This window comes from Barbus barbus (assembly GCF_936440315.1).
Source record: "Barbus barbus genome assembly, chromosome: 13".
In the NCBI taxonomy this organism is placed as follows: Eukaryota; Metazoa; Chordata; class Actinopteri; order Cypriniformes; family Cyprinidae; genus Barbus; species Barbus barbus.
This window is the reverse complement of record NC_136741.1, coordinates 1,811,017-1,826,933: the sequence shown is the minus strand read 5'-3', so window position 1 is coordinate 1,826,933 and position 15,917 is coordinate 1,811,017. Positions and strand designations below refer to the sequence as shown.

At 34.9% G+C, this 15,917-nt stretch overlaps 2 protein-coding genes across 8 annotated transcripts; both read left to right on the top strand.

Annotated features, from left to right (window-relative positions):
* Positions 1–65: 65 nt before the first annotated feature.
* On the top strand, positions 66–3,141 carry LOC306879106 (E3 ubiquitin-protein ligase TRIM39-like). 3 transcript variants are annotated; one of them, XM_079431817.1, is made up of 2 exons: positions 66–192; positions 1,268–3,141. In XM_079431817.1, the coding sequence occupies exon 2, from the start codon at positions 1,286–1,288 to the stop codon at positions 2,717–2,719; it is 1,434 nt and encodes a 477-aa protein (XP_079287943.1). In that variant the 5' UTR covers positions 66–192; positions 1,268–1,285; the 3' UTR covers positions 2,720–3,141. The 3 variants fall into 3 exon arrangements, with proteins under 3 accessions (XP_079287943.1, XP_079287942.1, XP_079287944.1); XM_079431816.1 differs by having other exon boundaries at positions 68–178; positions 1,268–3,124; XM_079431818.1 differs by lacking the exon at positions 66–192 and adding an exon at positions 569–642.
* A 517-nt stretch (positions 3,142–3,658) lies between these two features.
* On the top strand, positions 3,659–14,804 carry LOC306878915 (transmembrane protein adipocyte-associated 1 homolog). 5 transcript variants are annotated; one of them, XM_079431514.1, is made up of 12 exons: positions 3,721–3,825; positions 4,461–4,478; positions 4,564–4,738; positions 6,134–6,266; positions 6,356–6,442; positions 8,156–8,228; positions 8,811–8,890; positions 9,446–9,556; positions 9,650–9,710; positions 9,795–9,897; positions 11,659–11,739; positions 13,595–14,772. In XM_079431514.1, exons 3-12 carry the CDS (start codon positions 4,578–4,580, stop codon positions 13,836–13,838), a joined length of 1,134 nt encoding a protein of 377 aa, XP_079287640.1. In that variant the 5' UTR covers positions 3,721–3,825; positions 4,461–4,478; positions 4,564–4,577; the 3' UTR covers positions 13,839–14,772. The 5 variants fall into 5 exon arrangements, with proteins under 5 accessions (XP_079287638.1, XP_079287639.1, XP_079287641.1 ...); XM_079431512.1 differs by lacking the exon at positions 4,461–4,478 and having other exon boundaries at positions 3,659–3,825; positions 4,549–4,738; positions 13,595–14,804; XM_079431513.1 differs by lacking the exon at positions 4,461–4,478 and having other exon boundaries at positions 3,661–3,825.
* The last annotated feature ends 1,113 nt before the right edge of the window (positions 14,805–15,917 follow it).

Genomic DNA, 15,917 nt, shown 5'->3' with positions numbered 1-15,917 from the left:
CTGATGGTTATAAGTATCTGTTTGTGAGTGAATGTGATAGAAACCAACAGGAAGCAGCAGAGATTGTAAATAAAGGTGTGTATGGCTGTAAATGCAGCTCTAATGACACACCTGCTGTCTGTAGATGAACAATAACTCTTGTTTTACACAGAAAACCTCCTCAGCACTGGATCTCTCTGTAAGTGTCCTCGGGTAAGTGCATTATACAAACCTTACACGAACACTTATGAAATATTGCGACGTTAACTGAACCCATAACCGATCCGAGTCGCTGTATTAATACAGTAATATACGGGTGATGCAGGAAAGCGGATCTCTGCAGGTTATTAGCGGCTTCACATCAAAACAATCTCGTTTCCACGGGATTCAGAGCTAGCCGCTAGCCGCCGTCCTGTCGCTTCAGTTTGGACCACAAAACCGGTCAATTTTTGTTAAATTGAGATGTATACATAATCTGAAAGCTGAATAAATAAGCTTTCCATTGATGTATGGTTTGTTAAAAATAGAACAATATTTGGCTGAGATACAACTATTTGAAAAAGGGGGCGTATTACAGGAAGTTTCTTATCTTGGGTCTTAAAGGAACACACTCCACTTTTTTTGGAAATAGGCTTATTTTACAATTCCCCTGGAGTTAAACAGGTGAGTTTTACCGTTTTTGAATCCATTCAGGCGATCTCCGGGTCTGGAGCACTTTTAGCATAGATCATTGAATCGGATTAGACCATTAGCATTTGGTCATCAAAAATGACCAAAGCGTTTCGATAATTTTACTATTTAAAATTTGGCTCTTCTGTTGTTACATCGTGTACTAAGACTACTGGAAAATGAAAAGTTGCGATTTTCTAGGCCGATATGGCTAGGAACTATGCTCTTATTCCGGCGTAATAATCAAGAATTTTTATCGCAGAATTTAAAATTTTATGTCTTGATTTTAACTGTTATGCCACAATTCCGACTAATAATATAAATAATTATGACTTTTTATCTCATAATGTTGACTTAGTCTCGTAATTTTGGCTTAGTTACCTTTTTGTTACTCTTTATCTCAAAATGTCAACTTTTTTAATCTTATTATTATGACTTAACGTCTCATAATTTTGACTTTTGATGCCATAATTATAATTCTCCCTGTGAGGTGGAAATGGGCTTCTAGGGAATACTGTTTTTCCACATTTCTCTCCGAACTGGGAGTCATTTAGTCAGTTTGCATTAAAGCCAGAGGAGCATTTATGTAACTGTACTGTTCTCTGTCTGTACTGCACAGTTACCGAAGACAGTCATCATGGCACACGGGTCTCCTGAGGGCTATTTGGAGTCGGAGCTCACCTGTCCCATCTGTCTCCATCTCTTCCTCGACCCGGTCACTCTTCCCTGTGCTCACAGTTTCTGCCTGGTTTGTCTGGAAACACCAGAGAGGGACAAAACTTCTGGATTTGATCAAGCACTTTGTTGCCCAGTGTGTGGACAGGAACATCTCAGCCCAGAGTCCCTGCCAAGAAACATCAAACTAAAACAGGTAGTTGAGAAATACAAAGCCAACAGCATCAGTGGTGAACTTCAATCCAGTGCAGAAGACAAGATAATCAATAACCAACCATCTTCAGAAGACGCTGATGTGTCCACATCAACAGATTCTGGGAAAAGCTCTCTTGTGGAGAATGAAACCAATGAATCTAGACTGAATCCCGTCATAGCTAGTCTTCAAGAAAAGCTCGCTCTAGTAGATGATCTGGTGAATAAGGAAAAGGCCAGAGAGGCTGCGGTTAAAGCAGCACACGCAGATCTGAGGAAAGATGTGAGCAGTGTATTGGAGGAGATAGCAGAGCTGGTGAAGACCTACAACTCGACTGCTTTGAAGCTTCTGGAGGCCGAGTTGAGACCCAGAGAAGATACTGTTGGGAAAAGAGTGCGAATGCTGTCCGACCTCCAGAAGCCGCTGAGATCCGCTGAACTTCAGGTCAACACATTAATGGACGAGACGGACGACGCGTGTTTTATCGATGGAGTCCGAGACGTCAAGAACCAGGTTTCCAGCTTGACCCTCGAGCCTTTGCAGGACTTCTCAAGCGATCTGGAATTATCCAGCAGTTTGAAGAAAGTCTGTGAGAAGATCGAGCACCAAAACACCCAACTCCGTCTCGGACTTGGATCCGCTCAGAGGGCCTTACGCGTCATTCTCAACCCATCCGAGGTCACCTTCGACCCCGATACCATCCATCCCAACCTGGTCTTATCTGAAGACCTCAAAACGGTGTCTTTTAGCGTAGCCAAACAGCCGTATCCAGCCAGTTCTCAGAGGTTTTCCAGTTTCTTCCAGGCTTTGAGCTCCCAGAGCTTCGTCCGAGGAGAACATCTCTGGAACTTCCAGGCTGAAGGTTGTCCTTGGGTTTTGGCCGTGTGCTACGGCGATCTGCCTAGATCTGGTTCTGGTAGCGGTCTGGAGAGCAGCTCTGGATCCTGGTGCCTCATGTACTGTGATAACCTTCTGAGGGCGTACGAGAAAGGAAAGGACATGCCGCTTAGACGTACGCCGTCTCTGAAGAGAATGGAGATATGCCTTAGCTTTAGTAGCGGCACTTTAGCGTTTTACAGCATCAGCGATGTGAGTGGAGATAAAACTCATCTGCACACTTTTAAAGTCAGCTTCACGCACCCGGTGTATCTGGCTGTAAGGATGATGTCCGGTCAACCCAAAGCACACATAACTCTCAACTAGCGTTTGAAGAAACCCACTTGTTTCTGCACTGCTTTCGCCTTATGCAACAAATTGCTCAAATAATTTCTTAGACCTTATTTATCCATTCTTATCCTGTTGTCATAATGTTATGATGCAATACGTTATTAATGTTCACTTATGATTGAATGCATCGTTCTACACTAGATTATGACATGCACTCTGTTTGCAGTATTTAATTTGATCATATACAGTGTTCCTCAGTTCATGTGTTAGGCATGTGATGTTGCATTTAAGCATGTGACATTTGTTTAACTTCAATAATACAAGACCACATTACATTTAAAACATTTCTAATTCTGTTTCTATGATGTGCTTTACTTATAACGTGTATTAGTACTTGTTTCTGTCTAAATTTAAATAAACAGTAGAATCTACCTTTTTTCTAGATACTGCATTATATGTACTATTTATTGTATAGTTTTTTTTTGTCTAAACTCCAATTTTTTTTTATTTATTTATATTTATTTTATTTTGAAGGGTTGCTTACATCGACTTCGGAAGGGCGATTAGGCTTTTATTTTGAAGTGTCGCCAAGATGAGGGGTCTTCGGTGTAGTTTTTGTTTTACATAATTTTAATTTTAGTGTGCGTTATTATAATCGCAGCTATATATAAATGTAAATTCAGCTATAATAAAAAATGCATATAAATGCAGCTATAATAAAAAAAATATAATGGTATTTTGGTACTGATGAAACATAGATGTGTATTCATTTTATTAATAAGATTTAAATGTAAGTGAAATGACATGTGCAAATCAAAGCAATAACAACACATATAAAATAAAGTGAAATGAAATAAAGCTACAGTACAGCATAAGCTATCAAAGTAGCAATTAAATGTCCTCAAATATGTATTTAGCGGTTTCTTTGAGTCTTTTATTGTGAAAGGGTTCATAGATGGCGGCCATCTTTGATACGCGTTCACGCAGACTTTTATCTGACAAGCGCGTCGCGGCTGACGCATCAGTTTCATTCCGCCTGTAAACAAGAACCCGACGAGAGTTATTATGCCTCAACTAATAACTTATGATCACATTAATACTGAAGCGCACCGGCTCTGATCTGAGGTCATCAGCAGTTAAAGGTGAGCTGTGTTTTTGAGGTTATATCCGCGCGCTGTGTGAGAAATGTGTGATATGATGCGTTACAATATAAACACATCTCGCTCGTGCAGGAAACACAGAAGATTCTCGATATCTGACGCTTTATGCTTGTGTTTGGATCAGTGTGTGCTCTATTGATCACATTTTGATGTGAGTGTGTTATATAACGTCATATCTGTGTAAACACACATTCCAGCGGAGAAACTTTGTTACCTTTCAAACATTCCAAACTCTTACAGAATGTAACATTTTTTTAAATAAATGGATTTGAAAATGTTTGATGCCTGATTTAAGCCAGTCAGTACATTGTCAAAGTGGGGTTGTCATTTTAATATTATTTATATACCATTACAGCGTTTATTAATATTTTAATTAGTGTTTATTTTATGTATATTTAGTTTTAATTTTAACTTTAGTAATTATTATTATTATTTTTTAGGTTTTTTAAACATTTCTGTCTAGCTTTAATTTCTTTTTATTTCCGTTTTAGTAGTATTTTTATTTCAGTTAGTTGCCAAGGCAACATTTCTCATTTTTAAATGTTCAACTATTGTGTCTTGTCATATTGACACAGTTGTGAATCTAATCTTATGCATTTTTTATTGTTGACTCCTAGAAATCTGTGTCAATGCCAGTAAGTTTCTTGTATATTATATATGTTTGTATGTCATAAATGTTGTCAGTATGCGTGTAAACTGAAGGAGTTGTGTGTTTTGCAGAGGTTTAATCCAGAATGCTGGAGACTGTGACTGATGCAGTAAGTTTGCTCCATTATGCCAACGCCAGTGTGTTTCCCACCATGGATAACAGCTCTGAATTCAACCCTGACCATGAGAATATCACCAAACCACACCAATGCCTGCAGATCCTGTACGACGACATCGGACACTCCAGGTATGTTTTCCATTGATGTATGGTTTGTTATGATAGGATGATATTTGGCTGAGATACAACTATTTGAAAATCTGAGGGTGCAAAAAAATCTAAATATTGAGAAAATCTCCTTTAAAGTTGTTCAAATTAAGTTCTTAGCAATGCATATTACTAATCAAAAATGAAGTTTTGATATATTTACAGTAGGAAATTTGCAAAATATTTTCATGGAACACAATCTTTACTTAATATACTAATGATTTTTGGTATAAAAGAAAAATAGATAATTTTAACCCATGCAGTGTATTGTTGGCTATTGCTATGAACCTGTGCTGGTTTTGTGTCCAGGGTCACATATGTGTCCTTATTACTATTATATGGCATGTGCATGTCTGATATATGGAGTTGCTGTAAATTAGCAAGTTTTTTTTTCAGTTGAATTAAGCGACAGGCAAGGATTTGTGATTTCATGTCGTTGTATTTTGCATTTCTGTGTGCTGAAACTGACTGCAGTTTTCATCTGGGCTCTTTGCCATGTTTGAATGCCTGAATGCATGTAGTTTTTGAGCTCATATACTGAAGAGTATTTCTCAGATACAGAAGATCTTGTGTTAGATCTAACAGTAGACGCTTGTGTGAGGCGCGTGAAATGTGATTTTAGTGCTGGAGGATTTTTATAACATGAGCTTTCAGTTCTGCTTTCGTTTCTGTGCTTGTAGTGACTCTATCAAACGGGACTGTCCTCTGTAATTTTATTAAAAGTCACATCTGGTTCTCCTGGGACAGTTGGGGGTTTTGTTCATTTGAGGACGTTTGTGTTGGTGAACGTCTCTGAGCTCAGAATAGTTTTGCATGTCTTTAAGACGATGTCATGGGCTCTTTGGTGCTTCTCATGACAACTTCCTCTCCTTGTTTTTAAATTCATAAATCAGCAAATTATATAGAAAGAAAAACAGTAGGTCTATTGTTGTACAGTAGTTCTTTATTAAATTGATTCATTGACTGCAGGTGCTACATATGTATAAACCTATGAAAGTTTTATACATTTATGTTTTTATGAAGAGAACTTGAGGAAAATTAGCCTCAAACCTATTTTTTTTTTGCACTTTTTATTTTTAGCTTTATTAAAAATATATATATATATATATAAAAAAAAAAAAATTCAGTTTTAAGACTTCAGCTTAAACTTTTTTGTTTGGGTTCCCAGGGGGTGGTTGTGTGACTAAATCGGTGCTTTCCATCACAGCATGAAAAGCTGAAATTCCAGTTTTAGGTGTGTGTGTGGTCTAGTATTGTAGTAATAAACGGCAGGTTTCTGTGCTGTTTAATCTAAACATGTTTAATGAACACCGTGTCACAGCAGTAAAGCTCTGTTTTGCTCTGATTCGTAACTCTTCGTCTCTGTTTGTCCGTCAGGGTTCGCTACTGGGATGTGATGCTGCTCGTCCCAAACGTGGCTTTCCTGGTCTTCCTGATGTGGAAGCTTCCTTCTGCTCGTGCTAAGATCCGTCTGACATCTAGCCCTATATTCGTGGCGTTTTACATCCTGGTAAGCAGTAGAGCGTCCCGCGTGACCTGAAGGTTTGTGCTGTGCTGCTCAGGTTTGCTCTGACAGACTCTTTCTCTCGCGCCGCGCAGGTGTTTGTGGTGGCGGCTGTAGGAATCACACGAGCCATCGTCTCCATGACCGTCAGCACATCCAGCTACGCCACACTTATAGACAAGGTGAAAACACACACAAAACATCTCAGTGAGGACTTCACACTGACTTCTGTGAATCTTGATTTAATTATGGTAAAATAAGTATTGAACACGTCACCATTTTCCCCAATAAATATATCTCTAAAGGTGCTGTTGACTTGAAATTCTCACCAGATGTCGGTAACAACCCAAGCAATCCATGCATACAAAGAAAACAAAACAAATAAGTTCAGAAATGAAGTTATGTATAATAAAATGGAATGACACAGGGGAAAAAGTATTGAACGCATGAAGAAAGGGAGGTGCAAAAAGGCATGGAAAGCCAGGACTCCAGCTGAAATCTATCAGTAATTAGAAAGCAATCCTGCCCCTCGTCAGTGGAAATTACATTTAGCTGCTTCAGTCCCAACACCTACAGTACCAGGATGATGAAGATGAAACAAGGACAATGATCCCAGACACAGCCAAGGAAACTCTCAATTGGTTTCAGAGAAAGAAAATAAAGCTGCTAGACTGGCCAGCCAATCACCTGACCTGAATCCAATAGAAAATAAGAGTTCATAGAAGAGGCCACAGAACCTTCAAGATTTGAAGACAGTCACACCTGAGCAATGCATGCAGCTAGTTTCTCCTACAGGAGGCGTCTTGAAGCTCTCATTACCAACAAAGGCTTTTGTACGAAGTATTACATTAATTTCAGTAGTTCAATACTTTTGAGTCGTTCCGTTTTATTACACACAACTTAATTTCTGAACTTATTTTGTTTTCTTTGTATGCATGGATTACTTGGGTTGTGAAAATTATGTCAACAGCACTTTTAGAAATATATTTACTGGAGAAAATGGTGACGTGTTCAGTACTTATTTTACCCGCTGTATACAAAATCTGCATCTGAAAGCACAACTTTTTACATTTGAAACATTTTATGACGCCACCAAAAGCTTCTGTAGACATTGTTCTGCATTCTGCTTTGTCTTGCTCTGAAAATAAATGAATGTTTAAAAATATGACTTATTCCCATTTTGATATTGTGATTTCATTATATTCCATTCTACTTATCAAATTACTATATATTTATTGTATTTGACATGCACTACAGTTTCCAGTCAGAAAATACTGTGAGAACTTTTGTGCATTAAATGATCAAAAGTGACAGTAAAGGCATTTCTAAACTTGCAAAAGATTTCCATTTCAAATAAATGCTGTTCTTTTGAAATATAAAATGCATCACGGTTTCCACAAAAATATTGTGCAGCACAACTGTGTTCAACATTGATAATAATCATAAATGTTTGTTGAGCAGTAAATCAGTATATTATTATGATTTCTGAAGATCATGTGACACTGAAGACTGGAGTAATGATGCTGAAAATACAGCTGCATCACAGGAATATATTATAGTTTTGATCAAATAAAGGCAGCTTTGGTGAGCAGAAGAGACTTCTTTCAAAAACATTAACAAAACTTACCAACGAGATATTTAGTGACAAGTTAACGTGGAGCAACTTATTATATTATGTTGATGGATTATAAAAACAAACATTTATTTAATTACAATACCGTGACTGATGAATCATTCATAATCAGAGCAGGAACGTGAATGAAGAAAGTAATCGGTGTATTCTGGCGTCATGTTGGCTTGCAGATGTGTTAGGTTTGCTGACGCTGTAATGAACACAGTGAGAGGATTGTGCTGTAATTATGACACGGATTCATCAGTGATTTCTGTGTTTACAGGTGCTTTGGGAAATCACGAGGTTCTTTTTATTGGCTATTGAGCTCAGCGTCATCATACTCGGACTGGCTTTTGGTACGTTCCTGCATTTGTGTTTATTTCAGATTTCAAATGTGATTCTGTTTCTTATAAAAATCTAATTTTTCAAATGGGTAATTTTAGTCTTATTAATCTATCACAATATTAATTTTTTTTTGCTTTTATTTTTATGTTTTTGTTGTCATTTTAATTTTAAGTTTCACTAATTAAATTATGCGCTTGTAATTTTTTATTAGTTCTTTTAGATTTTTATCATTGTTTTTGTAATTTTATTGCCAAGCCAGCATTCAACATTTTAAATGATCTTTTTTAGGTTGTTACATTTTTTTTGTCTAATATTTTATATTTTAATTTTAAGTCGTATTTAAATTATTGAAAATTATTTTTAATGTTTTTTTAATTAATGCTATAGTTTAGGAACAGTGAGAATTGGTCCTTAAAATAAAGTGTAACTTTTTTTATTATTATTTTTTTTAGTTACAGTGATTTCCATATGTTCTAAATGTACCTGTTGCATTGTAACTTGCTGTGCAGCGAGAGCCCATGAAAACAAAGGGTCTGTTAGTGTGTGCTGCACTTGCTGTTAAAGTGTCGTGTTTGCTGATTGTGTTTGCTCAGGCCATCTGGAGAGCAAGTCCAGCGTCAAGCGTGTGTTGGCCATCACTGCGGTCCTGTCTCTGGCCTACTCCATCACACAGGTGTGTTATACAACAGCCATTCATTACACATTTATATGTGTCCCTGCAGCACAAAAGCAGTCATGAGTAACACAGGTATATTTGTAGCAATAGCCAACAATACATTGTATGGGTCAAAATTATCCATTTTTCTTTTATGCTAAAAATAATTAGGATATTAAGTAAAGATCATGTTCCATGAATATATTTAGTAAATTTCCTACCGTAAATATATCAAAACTGTAATATGCATCGCTAAGAACTTAATTTGAACAACTTTAAAGGAGATTTTCTCAATATTTAGATTTTTTTGCACCCAAATATTGTCCGATCCTAACAAACCATACATCAATGCAAAGATTATGACTGGTTTTGTGGTCCAAGGTCACATATACATTTATTACAGCAAAAAATTGCTGAATATGCATCCTTAACAAAACATCTGTTGAGCTGGATGTTAATTCAGAAACCACTCTGATTAATTCAAACTGATAAATAATGATTTTTAAGTGCCGATGTTTGTAAAAACACACTTAGCTGTGATTTTCAGTGAGTTATTGTCTCTTGCTCTCTCAGGGGACTCTGGAGATTCGTTTCCCAGACAAACATCTCTCCGCCAAAGACTTCAACATCTACGGCCACGGCGGGCGCCACTTCTGGTTGGCCAGTTCCTGTTTCTTTTTCCTGGTATCTAGTTAATTACTTCTCCTTTCTTATGAAACCATCTTGTGTTTATATGTTGAATTATTAATGTTTATTCTGTCGTGTAATCTGTTTTAGGTGTATTCCCTGATAGTCATTCTACCTAAAACTCCAGTCAGAGAGAGGATCTCGTTACCATGTGAGTAAGCGCAGTGTTCATCATGTAGGAATCATTCAGATGATGATGAATGATGTGAATGTGTTTCTGTTTCTCGTGCCGCAGCGAAGAGGGGTTTTTACGTGTACGCTGCCATCCTGTCCGTGCTCAATCTGGTTCAGGGTTTGGGAAGCGCGCTGCTCTGTGCCGACATCATCGAAGGCCTGTGGTGAGGATTCTTCTCTGACGGTCAAACCTACCCTTGTGGGAAAAAAATACTAATTAATACTGATTTTGTGCTTAATGCACTTTAATTGTGCAGAAATAGTGCTGAAGTCCAGCTAAAGATATACTGAAGTCTATTTGATTCTGCTAAAGTGGAACTATTGCAAGTATACTTGAGGGACACTTTAAATATCTTGCATTATACAGAGATCATACACTCCTTATTATTATTTCTTTCCAGACAGGAAAATATCCAAATGATGTGTCATAAGTAACCCTTTGAAATAATCAATAATTATTTTTTAATTGTGTTTTATGTTCAGTCACAATTGTGACCGGTGGGATAACGTGTGTACTGAAATAACATACTTCTGCAGTCATAACATTTTTTATATATCTTAGCCAGCTATTTTACACTGTTTGATCACATATTATGCATAAAAAAACCTTATGCAACATTGATAGGAACACTGAGATAAAAAACAAAAACATTCAACCATCACCGCATTTCAAAATTGTTCATTTTTGCAAAATATAACATAAAATTTTTATTTTATTTTATTTATAATTTTTTTTTTTTTTATATTAATGCTACGAGTATCGAGTAACATCATTATTGTAAATATTTTTGTAACATTTTATTTTTTTTATTTAGTGCAATATTTTGTCATTGCAACATTTTATTGTAATTTTCATTAGCAACTGCAATTGGATTATATTGTACACCTAAATTCACTGTTATCCCAGCGTCAACATGTTTACTCATTCTATGACCACACTCAACAAAACTAAATACATGCAAATGCATATATTAATACTAGACACCCTAAAGATCATGCGTACCAAAAATCTACTTTACATTCTTTACTAGCCTTTTGTTTTGTAGCTTTAATGCATCCATCTAATTTAATGCAAACAGGAAATAAACTGCTCTGGTCACGTGACAATTTGCATGTGAAACTGCACACATTTAATTGAGACCCTGTAATTTTCCATATTTGCAGGAAGTGCACTAAAACATCAGTCAGTAAGGTCTTTAGAGCTTTATAAATGAAAACCTTCGTTACGGGGACTATTGTGGGATTAAAACACATTTCAGGCACAATATTAAGAAATGTGCATTGTGCATTTAATTATAATTTTAAATCAGTAAGTTTTAATTGATATGTCAATAGATATGTTAATGGATTTGGTGTGAAAAAATGTATTGTAAATAAATTATGGCATGTTTTTTAATTTTTTTTATATAACTATTTTTTTTTTTGCACATTAATAGAAATGTTAGTGTTAGATAATGCAATTTCCTAATGAAATTGTGTTTTCAAATATATTTTAAAGTAACATTTTGTAAACTAGTTTAATAAAATTCAGTATACATCTCATCTGCTATCTTTATATATGTGTTATATTGAATATTTGGCAATATGTCATGCTCTTTAGACTAAAAGATGCATTGAAATAAAGCCCAAAAGAAATTTTTTTTAATTGTTTTTAATATATTATTGTAATGCATATAATATACATTCTTATTTGCATAAAATGTGAGTGAAAAGTAAATATATGAATTTTGAGAATTTTGGTTTGTCTCATGATTTGAGAATGCTACAATAATATTAGAAATGCTAAAAAAATTTAGTCATACATTTTATATCATAATATTTATTTAACCTTTTTCAGAATGCTACAAATGAATTCTCTAAATTGTAACGGATGCCAGATTATGAGAATGGTTTCAAACTGTATCTGTTCCTCTCTGTGTTTGCAGCTGTGTAGATGTGACCACATTCCTGTACTTTTCCGTCTTTGCTCCTCTGATCTATGTGACGTTCCTGAAAGGATTCTTTGGGTATGTAGCTCCACCTGTGATTCAGTCACAGGATATTAGATGTGTCTGTCGATCCAGCCTCTAGACAGACTCATTTCTGTCATATTATTATGCTTTAGTTCTGCATGAGGACCTGTATTCACAGAGCAGATGAATAGGCTGCTGTGGGTTTCAACTTCCTTAAAATGCCATATTCTGCACCTTCGTAGGATTTATTTTTAAAAACAGTCATGCGTTGCCTCATTCAGGGTGAACTGGGGAAGGTTTGTTTCTATATGCCATCATGTCAAACGCTTATTTCAAAAGAGCAAGAGAAATGCTGTTGTCCATGATAAGACTGCACTAAACACCACCTTAAAGACATCACTGCCCTCAGCAAATGTGGCCAGCCATCATATTATCATACAAGCTTTAACTCGTTCTATGAACGTCTATGGAAGTCCTTTCTGTTTTAAACAGAATTTTACAGAAATGATCCAAAAAAGTCGGAGCACTTCTGATACCAAGAGAGGATAAAAGTGGTTATTTCCCTCTTCCAAATCTTTATAAATAAATAATTAAATCCTTTTTTATTGAAGTGCAAAAAGAGTTTTTAAAAACTCAGACAGTCAGTGGTTTTAGACATTTTCTACAAAATGATATATCAAATTGATACACTTTATTTGGATCTGTTTTTTTATATCAATAATTCATAGTTAACATACATAAAATCTCCTCAATAACATTAAAAGCATAAAAAGATTACCATTATGTACTACCTTTCAAAAATTGTTTTAATGTTTTTGAAAAAAGCAAGGCTGCATTTATGTGATCAAAACTGGAGTAAAACAGTAATGTTATGAAATATTGTTGCAATTTTTATTACTGCTTTAGATGTGAATATATTGTAAAAAAAAGTTTTTTAGCATCATTACTCCAGTCTTCAGTGTCTATGGAAACCCATTTCCACCTCATAAGAAAACATGCTTTGGAAAATCATAATTATGACATAAAAAGTTGCAATTTTGAGATAATCAGAATTATAAGATAAAAAGCAGCAAATTTGACATAAACGCCAGTATTGAGGTAAAAAGTCATAATTATGACAGAAGTGCAAATTATGTCATAAAAAGTCTAAACGTTCACAATTGTTTTTGTCATAATCATGACTTGAATGTAGACTTTTTATGTCATAAGTTTGACTTATCTCATAATTGTCCTTGTTTATCTCTTATCTCATATTGTAATTAGGGAAACCTATTTCTGCCACATAAAACACGCTTTGATAAATCATAATTATGACTTAAATCCTGATTATGACAAAAAAAAGTTATGAGAGACTAAGTCATAGTTATGAGATAAGTCATGATTATGACCTAAAGGTAATTTTTTTGTCATTTTGTGTCATCATTTATGTCACAATGACTTTTTCTAATAATTTTGACTCATAATTACAATACTCATAATTTTTGAATATGGTGGAAATGGGCTTCCATAAGAGTCACATGATCTTCAGAAATCATTCTAATATGCTGTTTTGCTGCTCAAGACACATTTCTGATTATTATCAGTGTTGAAAACAGTTGAGCTGACATATTTTTGTTGAAACCATCGTACATTTTATTTTTCAGCATTCACAGATGAACAGAAAGTTCAGAATTGATCTGAAATAGAAGTCTTTTGTAACATTATAAATGTCTTTACTGCCACTTTAATGCATCCTTGCTGAATTAAAGCATTCATGTATTTGAATAAACTTTTTAATGGAAGTGTGTTTTAAAAATGTATTGAATTTTCCACCTGATCTACATGATAAGAAGAACATTAACTACATCCTGTCTAAACTATAACTATAATGCTATGTGCTTTTTCATGCTTCCTCCTGGTTTCTCTTCAGCTCCGAGCCCAAAATCCTCTTCTCCTACAAGTCACAAATCGATGAGCCGGAAGACTCGGACGTCCACCTGCCCAACACCTCGTCCTCCGGTCTGGGCCGGAAGGATCTGGATCACGGCTCGTACTCCAGCACGCAGATCGACGGCTCCGGAGCGTATCTGGACGACGTGGTGTCGGGGCCGTTCGGCGGAGCGCACAGCATCAACAGCATCGACAGCGACCGCTGGAGGGCCCTCAACGCCTGAACACACTTTAACTGACTCCAGCTCGTCATGGACTGCCTTGATCAGAAACACTTTCCCAGTCCGTGCTGTTATTTAAGATCGATTTCATTTGTATTCCATGAATTCAACATTCCTTGTGTAACACCAATGCTCTTAATTTTACATTTGTGTGTTCGGGTCTGTACCGCAAGCAACTTTATATGATGTGCATAATGTAATATATTTCTGCTGAAACCATAATCGCTCGCCATTAGATGATTTCATGATGTTATGCTACTGATACCAGCAAAAGATCTGCTCATTAGGGTTGTTTTGCACTGATTTGGCTCATTTGATTGCTAATTTGAAGTCTTAAGGACCCAGTAATCTACTAGAAATTTGTAAAAAGATTTATTTCTCAGTGCTATATTATAGTTTTGAAAGCATTTTCCTTGGATTTGTATTTATTTTAGTTATCTGCTGAATTTAGTTTTAGCCTGTCATCATTAGTCTTGGGTTCAGTTCTTAAAGTGAAAGCTTAAATTGTGATCTTGACCTTTGTTCGTGTTTCTAGTTGATAATGGAAATGGCACCGGCTCAAGTCAGGCTTCTCTTCATGTCAGTCCATGAGGGAGAAAGTGAAGAGAAAGGACCATACTGGGAGAGAGAGCATATGACCCGCTTTGTTTTATTTGATAAAATACCACTCGTTCACTTTTTTTGGTGCACAGAAAAAAAAAATCTTCAATTAAATCTGGCCTGAGTAAAATGCTTGGTGCTTATTTCTTTTTTCTTTAAATATGATTTGAGCATGGAGAGATGTTTATGATTAAACTGTATCTGTTTAGAGATGTTTCACAGTGGATTTTTAATTTTTGCACTGAAATGCCACTGTAAATGAGTTGTAATATAATCTGAAATTCAGTGCAAATTGTCATATTGCTCATACTCAATGCTTTACTCTGCCTGTTTGTTTAAAAAAAAAAAAAAATGATATTTCAGCCTGTTATTGGAAGTATATCTCAAAGATATTTTTAGTTTTTTCTTCCCTGAAATGCTTTGCTAAAGATCAGGGTATTTATTTTGTTTAGCCTATCAATGTTATAAAGCAGAAAATAAGAAACCACTTTAATCAGATAAACACTGCACTTAAGTCCAGCAAAGAGCCACACGGACTTTTATTTTGGAAAATACTTTCAGTGACGTGAGTGAAGTGATTTTCACAAACCGGAACTCTCGACGTCAGCGGATGTGGATAATTTACATTATTCACTATAATAATGGTTGCTTTTACATTTGAACATTCTAGATAAATAAATTAATACCAGGAAATGTCATTAAAATGAATTGTAAGAACTAAAAACAGAAAATCTGAATGGATAACATTGATTAAAAAACAATAAGAGAAAAAGAAAAGGCAAAGTAAATAAATGAATTAGTTTAACATTTCATTCAAATGTAATAATAATAATAATAAATACTAGAGTGAAAAACAATATTCAACAATAAAATGCCATTGGGACTTGATTTTATACATGATGGACAGATAAAAAAAAGAGGGACTGATGTAAAATGTTCAGTATTTTTATATAAGCTATTATAGGATTTAATGATAAATTAGCTTTTATTTTAAAAATTTCATTTTAATGCTAGCTTTAGTAACTTTATGTGCTTTTTAAAATATAAATATTTTATTTTAAATTACTAAAACTGAAACAAAAATACCATTTAATACATTTTTGTTTCAGTTTTAGTAATTTTAGTAGGCTACTTCAACTTTTAAAAATAATTTAAGTTTATTATATTTATATTGTATTTCAGTTACCAAAAACAGTTTTTAATAGTTTTATTTTGCAACACTGGATCCAGAAGTTATTTTGTTTCATGTTGACTTTAAAGCTGCTAGCAGTATAATCTTCAGCAATAAGAGAAAAAGAAAAGGCAAATTAAATACTATTTACCGACCATTTCATTCAAATATAATAATAAAAAAACTACCTTAAAAATAATAACATAGTAAAAGAGTGCATTTTTTTATTTCTTTTTATTATAATATATCATTACAAAAAAGTTTTGCTTTCAATACAAGAACACAAATTAAACAAACCATAAAATTAAACC